The sequence below is a fragment of the Antrostomus carolinensis genome, unplaced genomic scaffold (assembly GCF_000700745.2).
Source record: "Antrostomus carolinensis isolate BGI_N321 unplaced genomic scaffold, ASM70074v2 scaffold1865, whole genome shotgun sequence".
Taxonomy (NCBI): domain Eukaryota; kingdom Metazoa; phylum Chordata; class Aves; order Caprimulgiformes; family Caprimulgidae; genus Antrostomus; species Antrostomus carolinensis.
The window spans coordinates 7,600-20,017 of NW_010314009.1; the positions used below are offsets into that span (position 1 = coordinate 7,600).

Genomic DNA, 12,418 nt, shown 5'->3' on the forward strand with positions numbered 1-12,418 from the left:
TTAGTGATTAAACATTTAGAAAACCTAAGAATGGCTAAGAATGCGTTCACAGGAATCACTTACTGGATAGCCTCCTTGTTACAAACATACGAGAGTTCATGCTTACCTAAACCCTCTGGAAGTAGACTGGAGCGACAGAACCAGATGACCACTTGTGCATACAAAGAAATGAGGCTAGTTACCACCTGCTTATTTGTCAAGTCTGCAAAACCTGAAAAAAGGTATAAGATCATTTTTGTTATGTGGTTCCTTTCCTTTTTAAAAAACTCCCTTCATCAGACTGAATAGAAAGTATAAAAATAACATGGTAGAAATCTTTGTCTTTACATTTTTCACTCTGTGTCACTTTCTTACTGGAAGAAAAAACCCACAACCACCAACAAAACAAAAAGCAACCCCTACAAAGAACCAGATTCACCAAAGGTTAAAATCAAAGAAAAAGAGAAGCCTGAAATGAAATACACTCATGAATAACCTTTGTTTTTCACCTAGCACAGATTTTTACTATAGCAAAGGGATATTCTTTTTTTTTCCCTGATTATGCCAACTGAGAACATAAAAAGCTACAGAAACTCAAGTAACTTACAAGTTACTCATTTATGCTTCTTTTCTATTTTTTAGCAATTTGCAACACAATATTTGCATGCAATTATAAATTGCTAGCTAAGAATTAAAAAGAATCATTTTCAGCATTACCACACTCAGTTGCTGTAACTTCAAGACAGTTGCCTACAGAGCTTCAAGCCATATGCTGCCTCCCCTACCCACCTGCATGAACTCCACAACAAACTATTTCCCTGAACTCAATGCACATTAAGTGGTAGTCACAACTTCTCAGATTTAAGTTCCTTCTCCCAGCTAAATTTCACTGTCTTCCAATCATCAAAAACAACAAAAGCTCAGGTTTCCACAATTACAATCCAAACACAATTCCAAATCTTAATAAAACTTACCAAAGATTTAGTAATACTACTACAAACCTTTTTCAGTAAGCTCTTGTGCTTCTCTGAGAAAACAGTTTAAGACTGTGCTAAGGTTGCTCAAAAGCAACTGGCAGTGCTGAAGAGACTGTAATGTCTGTGGGTCAATGAAGTTGCAAGAGCCATCAAACAGTGGAACACCTTTTCAAAAATAAATATTAAATCATTAGCCTGCAGAGCAATTGCAGAGTTTCCAAGTACACTTACAGAACCACGTGCAATATCATATACCAGCAGATTACTGAATAAACTCAATTAGAAAGAATGATTTTATGGTTGCAGAATGACTACACTAGTACTCACATATTTGGTCAAATTCATCTTTTGTACAGATCACTTTGTTCCATGTCCACTCAAGAACAAACCGTAAATTAGCAGCAGAACTTGGCTGCTCTTTAAAAAAAGAAAACAAAAAAGAAATTAATCAACAATTTCAAACTAAAGAATATATAAAAGAAAAACAACATAAGAAGTATTACCATAAGATGTCCAATGTTTAATGCATCCAGTCAGAAGTTCTAAAGAACCTGTCTGGACTGCAGCTGACAATACTGCTTCCAACTGCTCCTCCTAAACATAACAGACAAAATAAAATTACAATCTTATGTACATTCAATATCTGAACCATGAACAGTGTTCCTTTCTAACTGTATACCCATTCAGACACCACCAAGCCAATTAGCACTCATGCAACTAATTCCACATTCTTTTTCTTAATTTTAGCCACAGGCTAGACTGCTTGTTGGTCTGAGGAACACAGTAACTTGTCCTCTGACACCTCAACTTACTGAAGGCTCACTCTAGTCTTTATTTGCATGCCTCTGCATTATAGTCTTAATTTACTGAGTTCCAACTAACTATCTTCAGTAATATTATTTGCTAATACCCATTACATAGAAGTTTGGCATCAGGAATGCATAAAGTGGACAGAACAAATACAATTATGCAATGTTTGCGTGGAAACAGTGAAGCTCAAGCAGCTGCCTAGACTATGAAGATGTGAAGCAGTTCTGGCACTCAAAATATTGTTTAAATTTTCCAAAATGACAGAAAAGAAGTGACACATTTAAATTCTAATAGGTTTAAATTTGGGGCTGTTGAAATACTGTATTATAATGTAGTGGTATGCCTTTAAAAGGATAATGCACAGGTATGCACAGAGGTGATACGAAGTAGTAACTTATTTCAGCTGTGTGCCCTAACACACACCAACAAATCTGGTGAAGAATCCAGCAGACAGGAAGATGAGGGCAGCAGGAAGGCTGCTCTCCCCTTCCTACTAACTGGTCCACTATAGGATGACTAGCTAGCTCATTATTTAGCTTAGATCCTGCCCAGGAGAAGATGGGCTGTTCATCACAAAAGCTCCATCTCGCATTAAACTCCATATGAGAGAGAAAGTTTGATGCATTGCAAACTGAAAACCTAGGACAGAAGGGGCTGAAGTCACTATGGTGGGATAAAGCAGATAGAAATTAGTGGGTGTCATCAGATAACGGTGATCCGGGTGTTGCAGCAACATGAGGGCAGTCTAAGAGGGGTAAATTTGGCTACTGTAGCACAAGGTAAAGGCTACAGAGGTGAAGATCTGCTTGGAGCGACTGCAGAAAAGCCTACTGATGAAGAGAAAACGAGGGGAAGAGGGGATGAAATTGTCAGGTAGAGCTGACAACAGTACTTGTTTACCACACTTGTTTACCCACTTTCTTGGAAGCAAATGATTATGCATAGGGCAGCAAGCTGACATCTGCAATAGCTCGTACGCGAGTGAGACACCCCCATCGTCAGCTACTGCACTGAAGCTCATGCTTTGAGAAAGTGACGGGGATGAACATTGTTCTGAGGGAAAGATGGTTGATGTGGCGCATGACCAGCACTGACTGCATGCTTCCTTGTGCGTATCTGTGGCACAGAATTAACAGATGGGTCTCTAAGGACAGATCTATTAGGGCTGTTCCCAGTCAAACTCAGGAGCTTGGACCAAGGAATGCTATTATTTCTGCCAACTAAAGCCAACACCTGCATTGTAAGGCAACTTGCAAATAGTATGAAAATCAGATTATCGTGTCTTGTAGCCCCTACAGCCCTGTCAGTCAAGATGGATGTACTTCCCCCTTGATTCCCTGGTATGCACTCACCTGACTCAAACTCGATGGCTGGACATCAACTAGTCTGGGAGACAGCAAGCCAGCTACAAGACACCTGTTGTAGCTATCGTGAATGGCTTCATGTATTGAAGGACCAGATTTCTTCAAAAAATTCAAGGTCTGTAATACCAATCAAAAACTACAGATGAAGACAGCACTATTATTCAATCACTGAGGTTCTGGACAATCACTAAGAAAAGAACAGAAATGCTCTCTTAAACTTACAGCAAGCTTGCCTCAGTAATATGCTTTAGGTTAGCATTCTGAGTAAGCACTACTATGTAGCACCTTAAAGACAGCAGCCAAACTAACAGTTAAAGTTTATTTTTTAAAAATCCCGTAAAACAAAATATCAGCCCTTGCAATGCTTAATTAAGTTTTTTCTATCTTCTCTGTCAACACACAGGCCTTACTTTTTACCTGAACACCGACACAAAATATATTCTATATAAGCTAATACTGACACTCTGAATCACACTCTGGACAATCTTTTCTATGCTTGTTTGTGCAGAAGCTGATTGATGTTGGAAACTTAATTCAAAATTATTTGTCACAATCTATGCAGTGGCTCAGAAGTGATAATCTGGCCAAGTTTGGGAGGAAAAAACATTTCATTTATTCTCAAACAGTTAAATAATTTTTCATTTTCTCCATTCTGTCCTCCTTTTTCAAGTTAATCAGGGATCAAAACCCTAACTCCAGACTATACAGGCAGTTTGACTGATGAGTAATACAAGAAGTAAGTTTTCCCCAACTTCCACAGCATTTTCGTACTTGCTCCTAGATCAACATCATATTCCTTTCTAGACATTCAATCCCTGATCGTGCTTCAACAGGAGACAATGGCAGACCCAAGAGTGGACTTAAAACATTACTACTTGCAAAACAGCAGCAGGATACAATTGCAATTATGCACGTGGGTGGGCAGGATGAGCATAAAATGGTCTCTGACACTGAAAGCAGTGCAATAGAAAACTCAGAAAAGGTCTATCTCTTGACTTTCCCAGTAAAGATAGAGTAAAAGATCACCTCCTTCTGGAAGCCGGTGCAAGTCATATGAACCACTCCAGAGTTCAGCAAGCACGTAGCATCTGCAGGAACAAGGAACGTTTGACAACGCTTGCACCTATGTTACAACCAGTTTACATTTTTTAAATAGCAGTATCTGGAAAGATACAACTGAGTACCCATTTTCTTCATCAGATCACTTACAAACTTTTTTTTTTTTTTTAATTACTGTGTGTAGAAACTTTTCTCTAGTGCTATCAAGGTGCTGTGCTTTAAGTTTCAGTTCAAAGCAATGTCATTCTATAACCATCACCACTTCACAGGTCACATTACAAAAGCACCAAAATCTAAACCTCCACAGACTGTCAGATATGTTTCACAATATTCAATACCTCATTAGTACAACACAATCAACACAATTGGGGTTGTGGGGACTTGGGGTTTTTTTTGTTTGGTTTGGGTTCTGAGTGACAAACAACGAACAGGAGACCTCAGAGTAAGTGGCATTTGACCTCAGTTTAAGCTTTATCGCTATTAAAAGCGGTGAAATACCTACCAAAATTATAGGTGCTTGGATTAAAAAACTGCTCAGGTGGTGGATAAGAAGGAGGAACTCCCCGACTGAGACTCCGCTCATGTACCAGAATATCCAAAATGAGGTTTGGAGAAGTCATGCTTATTACAGTATCGAGAGACCATAATGCAAAATAGGGGCAATCAGGAAGGAATTCTTCTGGCCTTAAAGAAAACAAGCGCATAAGCTAAATGCTGACATTTAAATTAATTCTTTTAGGGATACTGAAAACAACTTAATAAAAATCTACCTTAGTGAATCTGGCATTTGAGCATGATACCAGCGATTAATGTCAAATACACCCAAATAAGTAGATGGTTTTCCCTGACCATATGTATTCACTTGCCAACTGAAGATTGATACACTGGTGTCAGGAGATATTACTGTAAAAGACAAGACATTGTTTCTTATTGAAAAAAAAAAAAAATTACATATCTAATATTCTTTAAAACACCACATTCTATTTTGGCTTAATTCTGTTGTATCACTCATGAAATGCAACATTTACTAAGAATAATTTAAAAAATTTACAGAACAGCAAATATTTCTGTGATAGGCTTCACTCATACTGCCCCTTTTATTTGTTCCAATTGTATCAGTCCCAAGCCAAATGAAATACACAATTATTAGCCAACTAAGTTTTCCATACATTAAGTACTGATGGAGACATTTAGCTAGGTGAATAGTTTAGCAAAAGAAATATGCTAGGAACACATATGTGCACGGCTACTTTTAGAAAGCATACAAATAATTATTGTATACACTTGTATCACTCAGCTGGCATTATGCATTCCCACATTTCGCTCAATTACAAGTTTGAAGAACAGCTCCTTTCCAGCACATTCAGAACAAAACAACACAATTACCATACAAAATACCATAAAATTTTTTTTTACCAGAAAAAAACCCCCAAAAAACCACAACAAAACAAAACAAAACCCAACAACCAGGAAATTGGAATAAAGATTTTGACATAAAACATTCACAATGTTATACTCCAGTTCTCTCAGTAAGTGGAATGGTCTGTCTTCTGTGGGGAGAATGTCTTCTCTAGATGTAAGCAAAGTATGGGATACATCATTTACCCTAACAGACTAAGGAAGAGGAAGAAAGTTTGTTTGGCAAATGATTCTGTTGAATTAGTCACTGCTATTTAGGGATCCTCACACACTTTCCTATGTTTGACTGCGAACTTCTGTGCCATTTCAGAAGTAAATGTCTTTAAAACAATTATTGCAAGATAATGAGACACACTATAAGAGGTTTAACTTCCTACATGGACAAGGAAAGGTATTGCTTTAAGGACCTGTAGGTGTAGGAAGCCATTAGATTTAGAGAGGAAAAAATGGACAGGCAGATCATAGAATCATTTAGGTTGGAAAAGACCCTTAAGATCATTAAGTCTAACCATAAACCTAACGCTGACAAGTCCACCACTAAATCATGTCCCTAAGTAACACATGTCTACACATCTCTTAGATACTTGCAGGGATGGTGACTCCACCACTTCCCTGGGAAGCCTGTTCCAGTGCTTGACCACTCATTCAGTAAATAAATTCTTCCTAATATCCAATCTAACCCTATCCTGCCACAACTTGAGGCCGTTCCCTCTCATCCTATTGCTTGTTACTTGGGAGAAGAGACCAACACCCACCTCACTACACCCTCCTTTCAGGTAGTTGTAGAGAGCAGTAAGGTCTCCCCTCAAACTCCTTTTCTCCAGGCTAAACCCCAGTTCCCTCAGCTGCTCCTTGTAGGACTTGTTCTCCAGGCCCTTCACCAGCTTTGTTGCCCTTCTTTGCACACGCTACAGCAACTCAATGTCCTTCTTGTAGTGAGGGGCCCAAAACTGAACACAGTACTCGAGGTGCAGCCTCACCAGTGCCCAGTACAGGGGGACAATCACTTCCCTGGTCCTGCTGGCCACACTGTTTCTGATACAGGCCAGGATGCTGTTGGTCTTCTTGGCCACCTGGGCACACTGCTGGCTGATAGTCAGCTGGCTGCTGACCAAGACCACCAGGTCCTCTTCCACATGGCAACTTTCCAGCCACTTTTCCCCAAGTCTGTAGCGTTGCATGGGGTTGTTGTGACCCAGGTACAGAACCCAGCAGTTAGGTTTGTCCAGCCTCATAAAATTGGCCTTGGCCATCAATCCAGCCTGACCAGATCCATCTGCAGAGCCTTCCTACACTCAAGCAGATCAACACTTCTGCCCAATTTGGTGTTGTCTGCAAAGTTACTGAGGGTGCACTCGATCCCCTTGTCCAGATCACTGATAAAGATATTAAACAGAACTGGCCTCAATAATGAGCCCTGACAAACACCACATGTGACTGGCCACCCACTGGATGCAGAAGCACACATAGGTTTGAACAGGAAAAAAGGCAGGTAACACTCCAAACCAATGCAGAGAAGGACCCCATTGTTCAAAGAAGACAGCTGGAGGAATAAAATGACTGACCAGCATTATACAGATGACCCCACCATACATGGCTATAGCATCTCAGAAAGCATAAAATAAAATCTATTTCTTTTCCCTTAAAGAAGACCCACATAACTTAAGCACACAATTTTTCTTTTTAAATAAGTTCAACAAGCTGGTCTAGACAGATATTTAACACTTTCAGACTGTGGGTACAGCACAGCATTCACTGCTTCGATTCCAAAACCATTTATAACAACCAAACGCAGACACCAGAACAAACCTTCATTAAGACTATCTTCTCTGTCAACGTGGTTGCGAAATTTTTCTACAGTCTGACAGCTGAGTAATTTCGTATTGCTGGTCTGCCCTCTCAAGGGAAAGACTCCACCCGTGAGATCTAAACTGTACCTTTCGTCACAGTACTCCAAACCCTGGGAAAAAAATAAAAGAAGAGAGAAAAGGCCATTTTCAGATAAAAGCATACATTATACCTAAATATGAAAGAATTTATATATCTATTATAATATGCATATTATACTGTATATTTCCTGTAAGCTTATTTCTGATGGTAAATAGAAACTACATCTGACATGCAAAGAGAACTAAGTGTCAAATCGTAACGGGCAAGTTTGGTTGAAAAGGCTTTGCACGTTTTCAAAATGCAGCGTTTCCCTAACATTATTCAGATCTAAACATGTTTTGCAGAATTCCTCACAACATCAAGGTTTCTTTGCAGACCTAAATATATATATCTATATCTATATCTACAAAGATACCTGAAATAATGCAACACATACGCATGCAAAGCTCTTCGCTGCATGTCTTGATCACAGACCCAATGAAGTTAGACAAGTCACGGCGTTACAGCAGCCAAAGCTCTGTCGAGCGGTATTATCTATAGGCACACCACTAGAGTGAACACGCATCCTTCCCTAGGAACTATGAGAACTTACTGATTAACAATTCTCTTTCAAACCATGTAAGCACTTACCAGCTCCTCCTCTAATCTTGCCAGAGACTAATGGGTGAAATACCCCTCAGTTCCTTCACCAAGCACAGCCAACACCAAAAGGGGAAAACAGAGAGGACATGGGATGCACATGGACAATGTGTTCAGGATCACAAATTACTACAGAGTAAGCAAACCACTTTGAGATACACAGAAAACCTGGCAGGATTGTGTGGAACCTAAGACACCATCATTTCCTCAATAAGAATTAAATAAAATACTGTCTTTCTCAATATAGCATTTGTTCCAACTGTCTACCATACAACACATGAATGTGTGTATTGTGGACAAACAGATCTCCAAATTAAAAAATAAAATAAAAAACCAAGCACAAAACAACAAAGAAAAAATGAACAAAAACCCACCAACAAACAAAAAACCACCCTAAAAATTGTTAATTCTGCCCAAGTTTCCAAGACTTTCATTGCTCTAAAATGAACTGGCATGAAACAACACATTCTCATATGATCTCATAGGATACATCTAATTCACCTAATCTGAGAAGAGAGAAGCTTCCTCTTCACATTCCTTGGAAAAGCTGCAATTAAACATCAAGGATGTCTAAAAACCAAAATAATTTAAAAAACAGATTTAAGTCTTTCATTACTAAAAAGAAAAATGCTACAATTTTACCTGAAGCATGCACAGTCCATTCTATTACGAAGTAACTTTAGAAAGAACAGACATGTACAGAGTAGATAAGAAAAATCAAAACTATCTCTTTGAAACACCAACATGAAACCTTAAGCAAAGAATCTCATTTTTATTACAGAACGAACAATCACAAAAAATATTTGTAACAAAAGATGTTGTCCTGAACAAGACATCCACCATTCCAAGACAGTTCCATCAGATAAAGTACTCAAGCTCCATAAACCTGTCAGAGATTAATTTTAACTGCTAGAAATTTCAACTTTTATTCCTATATGAAGAGACAGTCCCCACCTAAATTGGAACAGAGGGGAAGGGGAAAATAATATCAAAATTCCTGCCTAAGGCAACTTCTGAAGGAAAGCAGTATATTTTAAATTCTCCTACCCTGGGGGAAGCAAATTGAAGTTAGGGAATTCCATTGTATGGAAGATACTAAGTAATGACCTTATCAACCAGTAAAATATGAAGAGAGTTTTCAAATGAGATGCACTGGTCAGATGCTGACATGGAAGTCGAGACCGTACACCCTGTCCATCCATCCGCAAGCACTGTGTAGGACAAAGGTACAGATGTGTTCCACGACCATGACTGGATGTACTAGATGTAGCAAATGCTGAGATGGTGTAAAAAAGATCTTTGAAAGCATAACTTAAACATACCTTTATGTTTAATTACTGGAGCAAACTTAACCCAACCTTGAAGGCAATGGAGACACAAGTTTGACACACATTTATAAAAACACAGTGCCACATGTTCCAAAATTCCTATTTGTGACTTCTTACAGTGATACAAAGTCAAAGATGCACTGCTGCATAGCCTCAAGTCTGATTCCTGGAACATAAAGCACTACTGTAGTAGACCAGTCTTTCAGGCTCCTGTGAACTCTACTCAATGAACAAGGATCAACAAGAGATTCCTCCTTGTTTCTCAAACTTGGCCTGGTAAATGGGAACAACTCTCACATTTTCTGCTACTGAAGATGGACAAGAAACTTGCCTCAGTCAGCCATGTAGGCAGGCACTCATCTAGTCCTGACCAATCTACGACTACAAGGAAGTATTCTGACACTAAAAGTGTCCTGTGTAGAGCACAGATCTGGTCCTAATGCATTTTCTGGGGGTTTGGCAGGGTTTGGGAGTTGTTTTGGGCCTTTTTTTTTTGACAGTAGGTGTTACCCGGTCTCAGTATGAAGCTACATGTGTAAGTGGCTCATCTGGAAGCTAGTTGAAGAGCCCGTCTTCTCCACAGAGGCTTCAGCTGTTTAGTTCTCTCTTCAACTACCTTGTGAGATTGGTTCCTGTTTCAGTCTTCTACAACACTCATCACAGGGAAGCAGAAACAGCAGAGGAATACAATATCTCAAATGCAGAGACTGGTGCCTCACACCTCTCATAAGCCTGTGAGTGTATTACTGGTTGCACAGGCTGTAGAGGGTTAAAAGTCTTCCATTAATGACACCACAGCTTTCTCAGGTCACAAACACAGTAACATTATTCAATCACTTTGCATGCTTTTTTTAAAGAGCGTCAACTGGAATTTCTAGTAGACCCTTTTTAAAAGCCTGACAAAACATTTCAGCCCTCTGAGATAAAAAACTGACTCTAAGATGACCAAGACAAAGAATTGCCAAATAGGTAAAAAACTGACTCTCATCACATCTTGTTCAGGAAAATAAGATGACCAAGACAAAGAATTGCCAAATAGGCTGTAGAGGGTTAAAAGTCTTCCATTAATGACACCACAGCTTTCTCAGGTCACAAACACAGTAACATTATTCAATCACTTTGCATGCTTTTTTTAAAGAGCGTCAACTGGAATTTCTAGTAGACCCTTTTTAAAAGCCTGACAAAACATTTCAGCCCTCTGAGATAAAAAACTGACTCTAAGATGACCAAGACAAAGAATTGCCAAATAGTTAAAGGTTCCACATTTTAACATTAAAGTGTTGAGACAGAACAAAGTAGCCATGAGAAAAATGGATGTAGACAACTGCAGCACACAGTACAAGGTATTATCTTTGCCACTGCCAGGACTGTAGCTAAAAAGAACTTTTAAAAGAGGATAAAACAAAGCAGAGTTCAAAAGTGAAACTGGAGAAAGACTAAAGAAACTTCCTCCTATCAACCTGCCGAAGTGCTTAGAGCACTACAAGAGATGCAGAAGTGAACTGCAAGAAAAGATCTAAAATTAAAAAACCCCATCAGAATGCTCTTTTCCTGTAGAGCACTGCATACTTACGTCAGAAAAAAATTGGCACACAAAGATAAAGAGATGACATCCATATATACCACATGCTGAATCACTTGAAGGTATTTATACCATGTCACCATGATAAGTAATACATTTTAAAGAAACATCACCTTTTCCAAACACCTCCTCTTTAGCTATTCAAAAGCAACATTTACAGATGAGGAAAGAGATTTCCTATACATAAGGAAAAAGGTCAAAATTTAAACTCATTCCAAAAACGGCAAAATGCACAGTCCCTATAAAAACAGAGTACCATGATACAAGAATCACCCCTATTTCATTCCATACCCATGGAAAACATGCAAGAGAAAGTATCAACATAGGAGAAAAGATTTGCTCTGAATTAAGATTACTTTCCCCTCAGAAAGATTTTGGAAGACTTCCAAGCATGCTAGTGAACAGAGTTATAAGATGCATCTTATATCTGTTAGATATGGGAGATCTAATGATATCTCATCTATAGTTTAAACAGAGCATCTTTGGAGCCAGTTCTAAAAATACATGTATACTCTTTTGACCAAATCATACCACGGTTTACTGTATTTACATCTTTTGCTGGATTTAAGAGTAGATTTAATAGGTAACCCAGCGAAAAAGTAGAAAGAGTTATCTTTACAGCTCCTAAGTTTCAGGATCACCACTTAAGAGACACTACAGGTACATTTCACTTGAAGTCCAGTTGACAGAGCTCAAAAGAAAAGCAATATAAAAATCAAAGATCAGAAAAGAATAAAGATATATATATGATTGTATTACAATAAAGGGAGACAGACAGAAACTCATTCAAATCTGTGGTTTGGTTAAACAAAGCTATTCAAAGCCCTGTCTTCTCTTCCTACATGCCCTTAATGTGGTGTTTGAAATTAAGAATTTTATCTGTAAAAGTTGCTTCCTCTTTGGGAATTGATTTTTTATAGGGCCTTTTTGCAGATGACTCTAGAATCATAGAATCATTTTAGTTGGAAAGGATCTGTAACATCATCAAGTCCCACCATAAACCTAACACTGACAAGTCCACCACTAAATCATGTCCCTAAGTAACACATGTCTACACGTCTCTTAGATACTTCCAGGGATGATGACTCCGCCACTTCCCTGGGCAGCCTGTTCCAATGCTTGACTACTTTTTCAGTAAATAATTTTTTCTAATACCTGATCTAAATCTAGATCAATGCACAGAGCCCACATGCTATTTTGCATCCAAGTTTGCAAAATGCTAAGGTTCTTACTAAACAGTCAGCTAAAGTAGTATGTCAGGCCATAATGTCCCAAGCTCCTGAGAGGTGGTGGAGAAACACAAATGGCAGGGAAAGCTGGCTGGGAAGTGATCTGCATGGGGCTGGAGCCACTGAAAGCCACTAAGCAGGG

At 38.8% G+C, this 12,418-nt stretch overlaps 1 protein-coding gene across 1 annotated transcript in view; it reads right to left on the reverse strand.

The window, feature by feature from the left end:
- AHCTF1 (AT-hook containing transcription factor 1) overlaps positions 1-7,568 on the reverse strand; it is a gene marked incomplete at both ends in the record, with an annotated part of 15,114 nt that extends 7,546 nt beyond the window's left edge. Inside the window, 9 exons of the mRNA XM_010167466.1 lie at positions 107-211; positions 981-1,121; positions 1,284-1,373; positions 1,460-1,550; positions 3,119-3,247; positions 4,157-4,218; positions 4,692-4,873; positions 4,960-5,092; positions 7,418-7,568. Of these exons, the coding sequence (XP_010165768.1) occupies positions 107-211; positions 981-1,121; positions 1,284-1,373; positions 1,460-1,550; positions 3,119-3,247; positions 4,157-4,218; positions 4,692-4,873; positions 4,960-5,092; positions 7,418-7,568 (1,084 nt within the window). The remainder of the gene's footprint in view (positions 1-106; positions 212-980; positions 1,122-1,283; positions 1,374-1,459; positions 1,551-3,118; positions 3,248-4,156; positions 4,219-4,691; positions 4,874-4,959; positions 5,093-7,417) is intronic.
- Positions 7,569-12,418: the final 4,850 nt, after the last annotated feature.